Genomic DNA, 17948 nt, shown 5'->3' on the forward strand with positions numbered 1-17948 from the left:
CAAATCATTAATCATCACATTTAGGAAAAACTACCTCTCATAGTTACAAATAACACACACAGAGTATATCTTTGCTCACCTATTGTGAGTAGTAGACAATGATGAAAAGAGAAGCAAAGCTTCAACTTAGCACTCACTATCTATTACTATTGTTTAGGTGAGTTGGATACGCAAATCAAAAGCATAAACAATATAATGCAAATAAAATATAGACATTGATACATTTGCAGATGAAGAGAAAGTTAAACTTAACTCTGCACTCTTTAAATGTGCCAATGCATATACTTTATTTTAGCTTTGTCTCTAGCGTGTAAAGAAAAGTATAATGGATAACAATACTTTAGATATGTTTGTATATTTTTTCAACTTCTGAAGTGTGAGAATTCTCATACACAACACGAAGTGACAAACTGCTACGCCATCTCTGAGGTGCGAGAAAGTAACCTCTACACATCACAAGTGGGATTCTACTCTCCCTATGACTCTCTTTGGAGTGAGACCAATAGGTCTACACAACCACAAGACAAATTGTGTGTCTATCTATTCCAAGAGTGTGACTATGTCGACACAACCTTGGAATAGGCCTACACGCTTGCAAACTAATTATGTGTGCAAGGAAAACCTCCAGCACAACACGAATTAGCCAAAAAAAAAAATTAAAAACATTATAGCAAGAAATATTTTACCTGCTCTTCTACCTCTGGTCACTTTCCAAGCAAAGAATAATGTGCGTTCTTTCAAACGCGTATATATAATACAATCTTTGATCGAAGAAATCTTTGATTGAAGATTTTTTATTATTATACATTTTACACGGTATTATTCGAAAAAAAAACGTATAATCCGAATAATACGTATAATTTTCATTATACGACCGTATAAATGCAACCTAGCTCTTGGTCCCCTATTGAGATATGTCCAATAGCACATATTAATAGTCTGACTCTTGCTCCATTTATCTTCCCACTTTCAATGGCCAGTTTAATACGAGAAAATCATTTGGGAAAGTTAGATATTAGATTTTATGTCATTACCTTACCCTTGAAATCATAGTCGTCCTCGACTATGAGGTAGGAAAGATAAAGCATAGTCATTAGTCCATGGTTTCTTAGTGGGTAGAGGATCCCTTTTTACCCAACGACATCTTTCCAAAATGGATGACTAGTCCATTTGGTGATTAGGAGACTTAGCTACTGTAAGCATGTCTATTCTACAATCCATGTCAATACTCCAAAGTAGATTGACAAGTTCTACTTGGTGCTTGGGAGACATAGTCGCCACAAACATGATCATAAGCATGCATACCTTAAAATTTGTGCACGATAAAAGAAAAGGAGTCATATAAGACAAAACCTTTGTACATTATATACATTTACATGTGCTTACTCAAGTGAGTCATTGTAAACCTTGACAAGGTGCATACTATCCTTAAGTTGGATTCCTTGCATCCATTTAGCATCTTCCAAAGGATAGTTTTTGAATTTAATAAGATACCGTCGAATAATCTTACCATCTCGCAAGACCTTGTCTTCATGTTGTAGGATAGACTCGGGTTGGAGTACCTCTTCTTGACCTTCAAATTTTGGAGGATCTTCAACGACAACTTCTTCAGGTGGCTTTCTTTTGTAAGGCTTTAGTAGCTCACATGGAAGGCGTTGTGTATGAGTCAATGATTGGGTAACTTCAATTGATAAGCCATCTCATTGATTGGCGTAAGAATTTGAAAGCATGGACCATATTATCTTTTTGCTAGTTTAGCAGAATACTTTTGGTGTCCCGTAGGATTATTTCCCAAGGTATGTCTTAGACGAGCTCTAGGAAACATTAGCAAGACCCAATTATCTTGCTTGAAGGTCAAGGCTCTTCTATGCTTATTAACATCAGCCTTTTGCTTTTGTTGAGAGATAAATATAGCTTCTTTGATCTTTTGAAAAGATTCTTTTAAGTGTTGGCTATATTCATTAGCAGAGCGAAGATCTTCCCATGTACCTTGAGTAGCAAGGGGATTTTGGATCTTCCCTCTATGACCTCAAATGGTGCTTTTCCTGTAGAAGTATGTACAATATTGTTGTATGCATACTTCAAAAGAGGTAGGTACTCCTCCCATTGAGAACGTTGATCTCCTTCCGTAACATAGGCTTTTAGTAGATCAAGGATCGTGGAGTTAGCTATTTCACTTTGGCCATCCGTTTGTGGGTAATAGGCTGAAGAGAAATTTAGTATAGTACCTAGATTTTCAAAGAGACCCTTCCAAAAATAATTGGTCATTCAAGGATCTCTATCTGACACAATGGATGTAGGCAAGCCATGGTACGTGAAGATTTATAATATGAAGAGGGTTGCCATTTGATGTGTCTTAATAGTCTTTTAGCTTGTTTTTTGAACCTATCAACTATAGTCCATATTCCCATATTTCCATAGATATACTTAGGCAATCCAAAGATAAAATCCACGGGATATGCTCTCCCATGGCGAATCAGGGATTGGCAATGGTTGGAGTAGTCCAGGTTGTTTCCCTCAATCATATTTTATCTTTTGGAATATCACACACTTGAAAACATAGTCTTGTATGTTTATTTTCATGGTAGGCCAATCCCTCTATGCCCCGCATAAGGAGGAGCATGAGATTCATACATTTCTTTCTCACGAAGTAAGTACACATAGTCTATTTCCATAGAGAAGATAACCATCTTGCAAGGTAAACGGTTCTTCTTTCTTCCCTAACGCAAGGCAAAAATGACATCTTAAAATTTGGATCAATACCATACTCATCTATCATAGAAGATAGATCGTTGTGAGTTGCTATTGTCACACCATTTACCTTTGGCCGTCGTAAAAGTGCATCGGCCACTTGGTTGTGCTTGCATGCAATGTGAGCAATATGAAAATTGAATTGTGAGATTTGCCCACCTCATTTTTTTGTCATAAAGCTTGGTTTGACTCATGAAGTATTTGAAGCTTTGATGATCCATTCGTAGAATAAATGGAGTCCCTAGGAGATAATGCTTCCATGTTTCTAGGGCATGTAAGACAGCTAGTCTCCACTCTTCACTTGGAGCATGACATCTCCTTTTTTGGAGGAGATGCATCCCTAACTTGATGTTGGAGCTCTTCATGTGGATTGTTCTCATCACCCATAGAAAGTCCTCTTTTGGAGATCTCGCCAAGAGTCTTTCTAAGAGCTCTCTCTTCTTGGGCAATTGGGGGAAGAATACCATGTGTGTGAAGTTGTTGTTGAACTTCTCCTTGAAGAGCGGGATTGCCCATGGCTTGTTGAATCCTAGAGACAAGATAATTCACAAACATACGGACATCATTAGTAGCACCATCATGTGCAAAATCAAAGTCATCAACATTAATCCTACTCTCTTCATTGTTTTCAGCCATGCTAAACAAAAATTATGCGCGTTCTTGCGAGAGACAATTCCAGCGTATGTAGTTTACCCTAGGACCTTTCTTCTTAAGCAAGAAAAGAGTAGCCTAATGTAATGGAATTGTGCTAATTTTATTAACCGTCGTGGAATTATGATGACAAGAGAGAGAATGAGAATTTCAATAGGGATATTCCTTACGAGAAAAGAGAGATTGCTTGGTTGGTGTCTACAACAGAAAACAACATAACTAGTTAGCTAAGCATGCAAAATACTTGAAAGAGAGAGAATTAAGACTGACAAAAAATTGAGGACCGGATTTACTTGGAGCCGGTCCCCCCTCCAAAAAGAACTTTGTATTATAACTTCTCCTTTTGAGAGAGGCTTGTTAATTTGCATACATTCTTTATGCTCTTCAAAGGCCAATTGATGCCATGAAGATGGAAAGCTTCATGCACCAACAATTACATTTGGTGTAGCCTCAATCCCAAGACCTCAGACGCCTTCAAAGGTGGAGAGAGTTAGTGGGGAGTGAGGAAAGAGAAGAAGAAGAAGAAGAAGTATTCTTACTAGAAAGAAGTATTATTCTTACATTAATTCACTCATTAAGCATAGCATAGCATAGCATAGCATAGTAATGGAGATGGAGAAGAAGATGAGCATGCTTGGAGCTTCGCACTTGCTTGGATTTGCATTCCATGGTCAAGTGTTGTTGGTGTAGAATTCTCCTTTTCTTGTCCCATGAGAAGGAGAGCTTTATTGTGTGTGAAACGAGCTTCAAGTGCAAGAGAAAGCAACCCCCCCATCGACCCCCTATGCCAGTAGGCATGCTTGAAGGCTATTGGTCCTTGCTAGGGGCTAGCCAATGAAGACTGTCTTCATAACAAGCAAGAGGGTTAGCATTGTGAAAAGTGTCCTTCATTCCCTCTTTGAAAAGAGAGCTTAATTCTTTAATTAAATGGAGCTAAATTCTTTATCGGCTCTCAAGGTAAGCTATCCAATGAGATTTAAGCTAACTCATTGGTTCCCCTAGTAGGCTATCAAATCGCGATTAAGGCTAGCTCATGTGGGGTTCAATTCTTATTGGTTCCCTTTGTGGGCTATCCAATGAGATTTAGGCTTGTTCTAATGAAGCTTATTCTCATTGGTTCTTCAAGTTGGTTAGCCAATAGGATTCAAGCTTGGTTGAGGGTAAGATGGCTGGGAGCCTAACATGTATCTTTTATGCCTTATATGAAAGAGGCGACTTCTCTAGTGAGTGTGTGTGTGTTCTCTCTCATCTCCCTACATCTAGGGCTCACCCCTTGCAAGTGTGGGGTGCCCTTTCCCCACTTGGGGATCTCATGGTAACTTTAGAAATTTTTTAAGATAGTCTAAAATACCTAAAATTGGCATTAGACTTTCCCATTAATCCCAACCTCAATGGACTTTAGTACCATCCTTTTGAAGGCTTAATGAAGCTTACCCTAAGGCCATTTAAAGCTTCATTGGGTTTACATCGCTTTGATAGACTATCTCTTTTCTTGGTCCCCTATTGAGATAAATCCATTAGCACATATCAATATTCAGACTCTCGTTCCCTTTATCTTCCCATTTTATGACCAGTTTAATATGAGAAAATCATTTGGGAAATTTAGATATTAGATTTTATGACATGGACATTGGCCATGAAGATGCTGCAATACATGATTATAAGGCTGAGCAAGGAGTAGAGCCAATTCGTATGGAAGGTGAGAACCCTTTTGAATTGGCAGCCAAGTAACAGAGTTTAGTGGCAGCTATAGCTCTTAGGATGTATGGCCTGGAGAGTAATGATCAAGGGATGATAAGTCTAAGCCAAAATTTTGCAAAATTTTTAGCTGTCAGGCAATGCCTTTGGTAGGGGCATTCATGACTTACCTATAGTAGTTCCTCTTTGTGAAGCTCCTTTACCTAGAACTATTATTGACATTTACCATTGTGGGAATACATATGTTTGTGGTTGTTTGAATTTAGATATGGTATTTGTGTAGCATAAAGCCTTCTACTCAAGAGGCCTTGTAGTTCTTGTTTTGGTATTCACAATAGAAGATACATTTTGCTTATGTCATGCTTACTGTGTCTCTATGGATTTGTGAGCTTTCTCTACGATGCTTTTCTATGTCTTGTCATGCTTACTGTGTCTCTATGGATTTGTGAGCTTTCTCTACGACGCTTTTCTATGTCTTGTCATTGTATTCTGTCTGTGCAATGTTCAATAAATAGACCTACCTATGAGCCCATAAACACATATATAATTTGTGTACCTACAATCCCTTGCCCTTAGTACCTTAATCCCAACAACCTACTTCAACAACGTATCTTTGATGCCCAATAGTTGGATTCGTTTCTTCCTCATGTCAGTTATATTAAATTTTTTCTATTTGTTGGATTACATTGTCACTAATGTTTGTAAACTGAATTATTTATTGTCATGGAAAATAAATGGTCATCTCTTATAACAAAGTGATTTATATTCTGTCATCATGAATGTGGGTAAAGCTTTTCATCAACACCTTACCCCATTACCAACCCTCATCATGAATGTGGGTAAAAGCATGACTTGTTTTCATTGCTTGTCATCAATACTTATCCCATCACCAAAGTGATTTATATTTTGTCATTATGAATGTGGGTAAACAAATGACTCATTTTCATTGCTTGTCATCAATACCTTACCCTCATCACTATATCACACGGGTAGTTTCAATGGTGGAGGGGAAAAACGAGGGGTGCATCAATCGTGGGCCGTTAGATGTGGCAGCACAAAGGCATCCCAAATTTACAAATCCGCTTGCATTTACAATATGACAAACTCAAATCCCCTATATTTCAATGAATGCAAGCGGGTATAGTGGTTAGTGCACATGGGTCGTAGTGACCGGCTCTTTCCGTCAAACACCGTGCCACTATTCCCAATCATGACACAGTAGTTTTACGTTGACGAGAGTTCTACGTTAACCGCCAAATGTTTGTTCTAGAAGGGGCGCTCGCCGGTATGCCTGCCCGGGCCCCGCCCTCGATTGCTCTACAAATATAGTCTCTCTTTCTCTCTCTCTCTCTCTCACCCCCCCCTTCTCACGCACACGCACACGCACACACACTTCACAACATATAGCCACCGGCGCGCTCGCTCGCTCGCACGATCATGGATTTCGAATTGAAGGCGGCCAAGGCGAAGTGGGAGCGCGAGCAGAAGCAGAGGAAAGAGGAGGCTAAGGCAAAGCTGCAGCGAGAGAAGAAGGCAAAGGAGGAGGCAGCACGGTTGAGGGAGGCTCTTGAGACAGCCCAGACCCAACGCAGACTTCAGGAAGCCCAGGCTGTGGCTGCTGTAAGTAGTAACCTTTCTCTCTGTTCTCAGTTCCCTCGTTTTGTGCTGTATATTTGTCTACATAGGCAAGTGGGCTGGTGCTATTTGTTTTTTCGATCCTCGATCGATCAGATGATGATTGGCTCATTTTGCATTGTTGTTTCCCTAATTCATTTGCCTTGCCCACCGCTCAAGTGTGCCATTGCCTGCAGAGACAGACACAGCCACCATTGCAAAAACGTCCAACTAGATTATGCTTATCTGCAGAAGTGTATTATAAGTGTAGGATTGTAGCATCAAGTGCTGCTATGGCAAAGTAGTTGCCAGATCTTGGTAGTAGTAGCAATTACAAGTTTTAAGTGGTAGTCGCCAAACATTTTTGAGTAAGGTCTACAACAACTAGCTTGTCGTTGAGACTTACATGGCATTTGTGGTAGGCAGTTTGTTTGATTGTGTCAGTGGAAAAGAAAATGGATAAGAAGATTGCTAGAGTTACACCATTTAGCTACTTCATCTACGGTTAGGGCATACTTGTATCGGCTAGAGTGCACCTGTATTGACCACCCACGCATTTGCATTGAGGTTGTTAGAGGTCCTTATTGGGATCTGGTCCGCTTTGCCCCTTTTCTTGGGTGCCTATCAGTAGGGTTAGTTTCCTGCATTTTCTTTATTGGTCGTGGGGTTTTTTACTTGCTGGCTGACCTTGGCTTTTGGCTGCCGTCCTTTGTTATTAAATTGTATCTAAATGGCGATACCCCGTGGGGGTGCTCTCAAAGTTGATAATGCGGAAGCGATGAACCAAAGAGAGAGAGAGAGAGAGAGAGAGAGAGAGAGAGAGAGAGAGAGAGAGAGAGAGAGAGAGAGAGACTTCTGAACCAACCTACCTTGACAATGAATTAGTGATTTACAATGGGGTCTTGGGTGCTCCTTATATACTAGCTTTGGGGCCTTAAGTACCTCCCTCAGCAAATTGCCCTACCCAAGATTTGACAAATAAGTAAAATATTAAAGCCAAAATAAATATTGGGATCACATTGGGCTATTCACTTGAGATGCCATAAACTGTAACACCCTCTCTACAATTCGTAGAGGACATAAATAGTGAGACCAAGTCGATGAAGAGGCTACATTGGATAGTCTAGGAGTGGCCCCGTCTCGTTACATCTCGGATTTGCTACCTCCAACTTTTTACCTTAGAAGATTGCCATCTTGAGGACAAGTTGCCTCCCCAAAAACGTGTAGACCACACACGGTTTTCACGGTTTCCTCCTTAATGAGAAAAGAGGTGAAATAATCAAATTCCAGCTTTTCCTTCGTGATTTGTAACTGCAGTGTCCTAAACACCGTTTTGTACTTAGACAATTTTGTGATTACCAAAGTAGCAAACCAAGTACTGATCAGTGCACTTTCCATAGCCGATAGTTGATCATGAATAACCTTAGCCTTTGTAAGAAAAGATTGCATGAAAGTCTGGTTGGAAACTTGATGGCAAATAAGTGTCCAAGAAGGGTAACCACTTGCATCGTAGAATCTCGATCAAACATTCCGACGAGCTTGGACCGCATAGCATTGACAGGCTTCAAAGTTTTTATGGCAGGAGAAATTTCCTTAGTAAGAGATTCCGCAATGGCGGACATGCTCGCATCCCAATCAACACATGATTTTAGATGCTCCTCATCCTGGAGGCCAGTGTACCTGTTGTTGGTACTCGTAGGATGCGGCTCGAAGCTGTCAACTATGAAACACAATGAATTTCCTAGACAATGACTTTGAAACACATCTTGTCTATAATCTGGCCAACAACAATGGATTGCTGCACTCATCCATAGTGTTTTAGTGTAACAGATTTGGACGCTCCAAGTCAAGAATCTACCACGACACAAGAGGAATTCACTTCAAAACAGTTCCCAATTTGATTCAACACCAGCCCGGTGGAGTTCCGTGCCAAGAGGTATTGGCCCCAAAGACTGGCGCCCCTTTTGATATTTCTTTTTGTATTAAAATTTGTGCTCAGAGTACAAGGGAGTGATTGGGTCTCACTCTTGGACTCTGCGTCCATATGCTCTGGCCCAAACCACTGTTTTGAAGGTTTACAAGGGATGCCAAAAGTAGAGCCCCAAAAACTGCCCCAAAAGCTGTCCATTAAAAATAAAGCAACTTTAAAAATAAAGCTCTATCTCTCTCTCAAGCTTTGCGTGGAAAATAAAGCAGCACTTGCGTAGACTTTTCCAGCTTGAATTTGCATAGAAAAAGCAGCCAGAAATCAGCGAGGGCTTTTTCCGTACAGCCAACCGCGTCATCCGCTTTTTCCACCGTGTTTTACGGGCCTGCAACGTCAGCATTTCATCGTAAATTCCTTGACCAGCCAGCAAGGGAGAGGGTGTGTGCTTTGCTCTGCTGCTCCCCATGTCCAAGGCCATGCCTGACACGTCACCTTGGGGGGGGGGGGTGTGGTTTCTTTTGCCCAAATGGTTGCCACGTCACTGATTTGTGACATACTATCACAAACGGGAGCGTATAACAATATAAAATATACTCGGATAAATAGAATTTATCACTTAATACTGAAGCCAAAGGATCTAGAGAGAAATAAATAGAGAGAGAGAGAGAAGATCGACACAGTACTGGGGACCAGAAGATGGGTTGGGCCCCCCCTTAAAGAGTATTCTTTATTAGGGGGGAAATAGAGAGAGAGAGAGAAGATCGACACAGTACTGGGACCAGAAGATGGGTTGGTCCCCCCCTTAAAGAGTATTCTTTATTAGGGAGAATCTTTTTACAAGCACAAGAACCGGAGAAAACCCCTCCGTTCTAAATCTCTGACTCGATGGTCGTTCCTTCTCGTAAGGGAAATCCGAGAGACGAGCTCTCAATCCTTTTTCCGTCTGTACTCGGAGTCAAGACTCCACAGACAATTTCCGAATTCTGTTCTCGGAATTCCCAAGCGTAGGCCGAAGCCTTCTCGCTTCTCCTTCGCGATGAAGTACCTGCAAACACACACGCAAACACGCGACAACAATTCGTATGGCGAATCCACAATAGATACCTGTCGCTCTTGCGCGGGAAAAGCGACTTCCGTGCTTCGTAGTCTCGCGATCTCTCGCGTCTTTTGGCGGCAGAGTCTTCTCTTGCTGGCACTAGCAACCTCCCTTCAGTGAGGGCATGTGGTGCTTTTATAGCTCCTTCACCACGGCACGAATAGCTGCTCCCGTAGAAATCGCGCGGCTGTTTTTTTTTTTTTTTAATAAATAATAATATATTTTTTTTCTGTTCTACCCGAAATAGGGAGAGAGAATTCGCTGGCTGATCTGTTGCCTTATTTATTAGATGGCTGCCCACTTATTAAATGGGCGGTCGGCGTATTTTATAGCTCCTTTACCACGGCACGAATAGATGCTCGGGTAGAGATCGCGGCCGTTTTTTTTTTTTCCTGCTCTACCCGAAATAGGGAGAGAGAATTCGCTGGCTAATTTGTTGCCTTATTTATCAGATGGCTACCCACTTATTAAATGGGCGATCGGCGTATTTTAAAAATAGTCTGAATTTGCCCAAAAACTCAATAAAACCTTATAAGTTAAAAACAATGCTTCCACAGCACTTCCCAGGCGTCCCTGTATGCAACCACATGCACGAATGCAATGCAAACATAGATTCCTCGCGGGAAAGCGTTTGCTCTTCCCGGAAAACTCGTTCAAATTTTCCGCTTTTTAAGAAAAGCTTCTCAGAACCCATCTTTATTCTTGTGCTTGCGTCTTTACGCGTATTCCTCTTTCCAGTTCGGATTTCCTCTCGACTATGGATATCCCCTTTCTGATGCACCCGTCACCCACCTTGTGACGCATCAGGAATACCCATCACCTAGTCCTTTCCTACCGAACTTACGATACAATCTCCTTCACGATGCTCTGTCACCCATCCTATGACGCATCAGAGATGTCCGTTCCCGGATGGTCGGATACTTCTTTACTGATGCTCCCTGTCACCCATCCGTTGTGACGCATTTGAAGTACCCGTTCCTGGTGGCCTTACATATATTCCCGTTCTCAGTGCTCCCGTCATTACTTTCAATGACGCACTAGGAATACTCTGTACTCGGATCTCTCCAGTGAGAAAAACCCTCTCACTTAAAATTCCAATAATTCATTTAGAATTATTTTTCCTGGTGTTCCAAGCGAGAAAACCCTCTCACTTATAAATCCAATAATTCATTTAGAATTATTTTTATGTCAGATAAAGCCAATTTAGCAACATCCCTCTCACTTATAAACAGTTGTCCTCAACTGTAGAGGTCCAATTGAATTGCCGGGGAGAAACCGGAAAGATTCCAAATTTTGCTCAATGGTGAGTTGAGCTAGTCCTTTCTCAAAAGAGAACTTAAAAATCAAATTAAACAAAAATTCAAAAATTCAATAATTCAATACTTACCTTATCGGTTCATGTCTTTCCTCTAGTACCTTGAGGATATCTTTCACCTTTCATTAAAGTTACGAGCCATGTAAGAACTCATCATTCACGTCTTTCCGAGAATCTGTTAACTCAATTCCACTTCTCAATTCCGAGAAGAATAATCCTCCTAGAAATCAATCTAGGTCTATGTCCTTGCGCATAATCCTGCGCTGTTAGTTCAGAGGGTATTAAACCTCTTGTGTCCTCCCACATAGGGAATGCCCAAGTCATAGAGCATTAAGCTCGATGTCTTTCTTTCACAAACATAGTTTGCGATAACCTTAAAGAAGGTTCTGTGTTCCGGGCCATCGCTCAACGTAGGCGGACGGTTCCAAACCGAAGATTCCTTGTGCACGGCGGCACTTCCTTCCAATCTTTTCCTCATGCAAGTTATTACCACCAGCAGTGTTTTCGCGACGTCCATTAGCGTCTCTTACTTACAAAATCATAAAAAATGATTCACCTTGCGAGCATCAATGACGTCTTGCAAAATTTCAGGCATATAGAATTCTAGCCATAGCATTTTCTGAACGTATGTTCAAACCCGGTTCACAATGGAGCGAACCCTCTTTGATTCTTACCATTTTGAAATGGTTGGCGAACTATATTTTTACAAACATAATAGTTCGAATTTATTCCAGCAGCGTGTAAATGCTACTTGGCCTGCTCATGGAGAAACATATACCGCAACCAAAAGTTGCTACTGTAATGGTAAAAGCACATAACGTACTCAATGATCAACGACCGTCAGAAAACCTCTTCTCCGTAGAGAAACTCAAATTCCTTCTACCGAACACATCTCAAATAGAGATTCTCGTGTCGGAATATCCTCAACCTGGGAAATTACCTTCCCTTCGTAAGATCCTTAGAGCAAAGACGCGCAACTTGACGATCCCTTGGCTCGATCGTAGAGCAAAACCCGCTCATCAAATAAACTAGGATTTCAATCCTTGGATTCCTCGAGCACAGGCCGTAGTCGTCGCTTGTTCCTTTCCTCGTAAAGAGAGTATTCCTTCACTTGTGCGAAAAGCATTACCATATCTTCCCTTACCGGGTAGGGGGTGTTGGTTCATAAGCTTAGTGAAAGCTTTTCTTGGTTGAAAGCTCGGAATGGTTCCTTCCTTTCTGCTGTCCTACCCTCAATAGCAGGTAATTTGTTGGTGAACTACCGGATACGAGATCAATAGTTGACCTTCCGGATGGTTGAGCAAACCAATTCATCTCAGAAAACAATGTTTCACATTGATCCTACTCTCATAAATACTCGAGAGTGATGTAGTCCCGGTTAGACATAACCATACCTCGTGCAAAAGAGCAAACAAGCACAATGCACTTTATGATTTCCTCAAAGATGTAACTTTGATTAAAAACCTGCCCTCTCACTTAAAGTTCAAGGGTCTTCTATTCAAGAACTCAGGAGTTAGATTTAATTCTCTTACCCCAAACTTTCTGTGTTCAATGTTTCCTGTCCCACTACGGGGATTGGATTCTATGTACACTAAGGTGTACACTTTCAGCTTTGTATTGCTGACTACACCATTTGCTGCAAAGTATCTTGCAGATGCATTTACAAAATTCGGGCGAAAGTCCTTCATTAAATTTGTTCCATCTTTCCTTCCTCAGAGAGGATCAAGAATGGAGCTACCTTGGCAAGAGTGAACCACTACTTGCTTTGACTCGCTCGTGTTCCTATTGGGCAAACCAATCCCAATCTTCTTGGATGCCTTCCTCAAAGCGTAGAGGAAAAAAATGTGTCCGAAAATTTAGCCTTGAATTAAATCCAAGTCTTGTTGTAAGTTCCTTGCAGAGCTTTGGTATACCACCAAGTACTTGCAATCCCCTTGAGGTGTTTGGTCACATGCCTCACCTTCGACGCTTCTCAGAAATTGCCGTTTGCAAAGGCAACTTCAAACGTCGAATGAAAGCGGTAGCTTTCGGGGCATCTTCCGTTACGTCAAAAGTATCAAACTTGATCGGAGTGTTCTGAGGTCTAAAGACCTTCATATCCTTCCCAAAATGACGGGATTTCATGGCTAGTTCTGGATTGAGGTTCATGGATATTTTCTGGATTCTGAAGGATCTCAAGCATTCCGCTCCTTGGATTCTCTAGGTTCTTGAGCATCATGCTCTTATTGCCTTCTCAGGGAATCCCAAGTCTTGTGTCGACTTCTTGCAGAGAGAAAAAAAAATTCCAACTCTGCGAGCTTTTTCCTGCAAGACTTAGGTTTCCGCCTGCTTACTTCTCTCTTGGCTTGTCATGGCTTCTTCCCGTATCTTCCCAGAGTCGTCCTCCTTTACTGAGAAAGAGAGGAGACCATGCTTTGATACCATTGTCACAAACGGGAGCGTATAACAATATAAAATATACTCGGATAAATAGAATTTATCACTTAATACTGAAGCCAAAGGATATAGAGAGAAATAAATAGAGAGAGAGAGAGATCGACACAGTACTGGGGACCAGAAGATGGGTTGGCCTCCCCCCTTAAAGAGTATTCTTTATTAGGGAGAATCTTTTTACAAGCAAAAGAACCGGAGAAAACCCCTCCGTTCTAAATCTCTGACTCGATGGTCGTTCCTTCCCGCAAGGGAAATCCGAGAGACGAGCTCTCAATCCTTTTTCCGTCTGTACTCGGAGTCGAGACTCCACAAACAATTTCCGAATTCCGTTCCCGGAATTCCCAAGCGTAGGCCGAAGCCTTCTCGCTTCTCCTTCGCGATGAAGTACCTGCAAACACACGCGCAAACACGCGACAACAATTCGTATGGCGAATCCACAATAGATACCTGTCGCTCTTGCGCGGGAAAAGCGACTTCCGTGCTTCGTAGTCTCGCGATCTCTCGCGTCTTCTGGCGGCAGAGTCTTCTCTTGCTGGCATTGGCAACCTCCCTTTAGTGAGGACATGTGGTGCTTTTATAGCTCCTTCACCACGGCACGAATAGCTGCTCGCGTAGAGATCGCGGCCGTTTTTTTTTTTTTCTGTTGTACCCGAAATAGGGAGAGAGAATTCGCTGGCTGATCTGTTGCCTTATTTATCAGATGGCTGCCCACTTATTAAATGGGCGGTCGGCGTATTTTAAAAATAGTCTGAATCTGCCCAAAAACTCAATAAAACCTTATAAGTTAAAAACAATGCTTTCACAACACTTCCCAGGCGTCCCTGGATGCAACCACATGCACGAATGCAATGCAAACATAGATTCCTCGCGGGAAAGCGTTTGCTCTTCCCGGAAAACTCGTTCAAATTTTCCGTTTTTTAAGAAAAGCTTCTCAGAACCCATCTTTATTCTTGTGCTTGCGTCTTTATGCGTATACGATACAATCTCCTTCACGATGCTCTATGTCACCCATCCTATGACGCATTAGAGATGTCCGTTCCCGGATGGTCGGATACTTCTTTACTGATGCTCCCTGTCACCCATCCGTTGTGACGCATCAGAAGTACCCGTTCCTGGTGGCCTTACAGATATTCCCGTTCTCAGTGCTCCCGTCATTACTTTCAATGACGCACTAGGAATACTCTGTACTCGGATGTCTCCAGTGAGAAAAACCCTCTCACTTAAAATTCCAATAATTCATTTAGAATTATTTTTCCTAGTGTTCCAAGCGAGAAAACCCTCTCACTTATAAATCCAATAATTCATTTAGAATTATTTTTATGTCAGATAAAGCCAATTTAGCAACACATAACCCCCTCTTGAAAGCATTGTAATCGCCCTTGATGACGCCTGCAAAACAGGGAGGCCATGAACTGTCTTAGTAGACAGTGATTGTTAGTACCGAACTAGGAACACACATCTAGCACGTGTACCAATGTACAGTCACATCACACGACATCACAGGAGATCACTTGACATCACAGGACATCACATGACAAATCACATTCAAAATTCATTCGGACCTCAGACCATGATCAATCGGCAACGTATTTAGCAATTGCATCTAGATCCACTCAGGATCTCATAGATGCCCGATCGACTAATACTTATTGCAACCATGTCTATCGAGATTGTTCAGACCGAAATGTTGCAGTCATTTCGTCTATCAGTTCCTGCACTCAAACAAGTCAAGAACAAATTAATATCATATTATCGGGAATTCCAGTTTATAATGTCATACAACAGAATACTGTCAGCCCACAATATCCCTGAAACTCAAAGAGACATCAGTGACTTTAGTATCAACAATCGAGGCAATCTGTTGACAAAGGAGCGGAGCGACTCCCCTTTTGTGCATACCCGTTGCACCAAACTCCGTCAAAGCTGAGTTCGGGGTTCCATTTAGAATAGACTATGCTAATCCAAATGCTTCAAGGTAAAGATTCACAATCTGAGGAGTATCTGCTAGGTTCTCCTCCTCCATCCACTTTGCATCCAATGCAGTATAGTTCTTGAATTTAACCAAGACCTGCCTTATCGCTTTACCCTTAATCTTTCTGTCTTTATGTGCCAATATCTGTTCTGGAACAAGATCTCGTTTTCTTCCATTTCGGGTTGCTCATGAGGCTCCCCATCTTCGGGAACATCACCTTTAAAAGGCTTCAAGAGACTCACACGAAAAGCATTGTGAATCCTCAAAGTATCGGGCAGCTTCAGTCTAAAGGAGACATCATTTATCTTTTCAGAAATCTGGAAAGGTCCGTAGTATCGCATACTAAGCTTTGGAAAAAGCCTCTCCTTTTCCTTTTTCTTTCTCAGGCGTGCCTTCTCAAAACGTAAAAGCACCCAATCGTTCTTCTTCAATTTCAAATCGCGACGATGGCGATCTGCTGCCTTTTTCTGTCTTTCTTGAGATTTCTACAAAGCCTCCCGGACCTTGGCAAAAGCCGTGTCCAAGTCACTCGTGTACTCGTTGGCTTCAAAAATCTTATCTTTCGTGCTTAGGAAGGGTGGAACCTTCGTAGCACATTCAATAATCTCAAATGGCGCCTTCCCCGTCGAAGAGTGTATCGTGTTATTATAGGCAAATTCCACCAAAGATAAGTGAGAAACGATGTTTTGGTATTGTTTGAACCTCGGAACGACGCAGATGGGATGTTTGGGGAGCGTTTCGTTGTATGCTAGAAAAGTATTGTTGTTGTTACTCCTGACCTGGACCTGGATGGTTATGCACTGTAAGGTGTAGCGGAAGTGAATGTTGATCTTGCTCAAGATGAGTGCTCCGAATTTTGCTCAAGGGTTCCTTTTAGTTATGTACCCTCCTATAATTCCTTGTGCAACTTTTTCATAAGGGGTTAGCTTAGGTTTAGCAGGTGTGTTAGCTTTACCCTTAGATTAATTTTGAGAGTTCTTTTCTGAAGGATTAGAGGAAGATTGGCTAGAAGAGTTATCGTGTCACAAATTGGTGAAGTGGCATACCCGGACACACTCACATAGGTTGGGGCAACAAGGTACAGGCCCGCAAAACGCGGCAGCAAGCTGACGTGGCAGTACCGTACGGAGGCTCTGTAAAATCTGATGACAGGCTAGGAAATCCCGCTTTTTGCGCTAACTTGCTGACGTGGCAGAGCATACGGATTTTCGGAAATTACGCTGGCTGAATTGGCAGCTTTTGGGCTCAGTTGCTTTATTTTTGAGAAGCTTTTGGATTACTGCTTTTGGGCATCCCTTGTAACGATAAATAAGTGGGCAGGGCCTCACTTCTCAGAGCATCTGGACGCAGAGTCTGTGAGTGAGCACCCTCCCTTTCTCTTGTACTTTGAACACAGATTAATACAAAAAGAAATACCGAAAGGGGCGCCAGTCTTTGGGGCCAATATCTCTAGGCACGGAACTACTCTGGGCCGTGTCAACTCAAGTGTGAATTGTGAACTGTTTTGAAGTGAATCTCTGCTGTGTCGCGGTAGAATCTTGACTTGAGGTGTCCAAGTTTGTTATAGTGGTATCAGAGCGCGGCCAATTTCTCTTCTACCGGGAAATCCGATCCTTTTCTTGTGACACTTCCTGATTCCAACAGTGATCCGTCGACTTCTTCTGCATCTGGGAATGCGGGAGTAGATCACGAAGAAGATTCTTATGAAGAGTACGCCCACCTCGGCCTACTCAGGCTGAGATTGAAGAGATGGAACAAGTGGTTGACGACGCAACAAAATGATGATCAACATTGCGAAGGATCCAAAATTTGCAAAATTTTTGACTCTGCAATCCTTCGAAGAAGTGAACACCCAGTGTGGCAGAAGGCCACAGAGCCACCTATCAAACCAGCACTTAAGAAACGTCCTGCTCCGAGGATGTTTACAGAGCAAGAATTAGAAGAGGTGGTTGATACACGGATCGGTCGGCTTTTGGACGCGAACAATAAAGCCAAAAAGCACGACAAAAAGCAGAAGAAAGGAACTGACTTTCCGGGTTATTTGGGTCGTCCATCTACTTTTGCCTTGGCAAGAAAGCAAAAGAAGTGTGTACGATTTGAAGGACTACCCAGTTCTTCTTCTTTTGATAGTTCTTCTAGCTCTTCTGACTTGAGCGAAGAAGACAGGAAAGGGAAAAAGTGAAGCAAAAAGCAAAGCTTCAGAAAGGGAAAGAAAAAGGCAAAGAAGCCTAAGTTTCGCCCAGTTTTTGACAGTTCTACAGAGGACTCATCCTCAGATAGTTCGGACTCCGACGATTATAGGTTATACGCAAAGATGCATTTCTATAAAGCCAACCAGTATGACTTCCTCGAAGATAAAAGCAAGAAAGTTAGAGAATTTAAAGAAGGTGGACAGTCAATTAAGTTCGACACTTTTTTTTGGATTCCGAGATGCTTTGAGGGCTTTGGCCTTCATACAGCCGTTTGACATAGCTTTCTCTGGAGGGCATTA

At 42.0% G+C, this 17948-nt stretch overlaps 1 protein-coding gene across 1 annotated transcript in view; it reads left to right on the forward strand.

Moving 5' to 3' along the window:
- Positions 1-6446: 6446 nt before the first annotated feature.
- The window catches only part of LOC147430006 (Ubiquitin fusion degradation UFD1 family protein), a 46703-nt gene continuing 35201 nt past the window's right edge, over positions 6447-17948 (forward strand). Inside the window, exon 1 of the mRNA XM_086496203.1 lies at positions 6447-6720. Coding sequence (XP_086352329.1) covers positions 6538-6720 — 183 coding nt within the window. The 5' untranslated portion in view covers positions 6447-6537. The remainder of the gene's footprint in view (positions 6721-17948) is intronic.

Source organism: Adiantum capillus-veneris, chromosome 22 (genome assembly GCF_014529385.1).
Source record: "Adiantum capillus-veneris isolate H3 chromosome 22, ASM1452938v2, whole genome shotgun sequence".
Classification (NCBI taxonomy): domain Eukaryota; kingdom Viridiplantae; phylum Streptophyta; class Polypodiopsida; order Polypodiales; family Pteridaceae; genus Adiantum; species Adiantum capillus-veneris.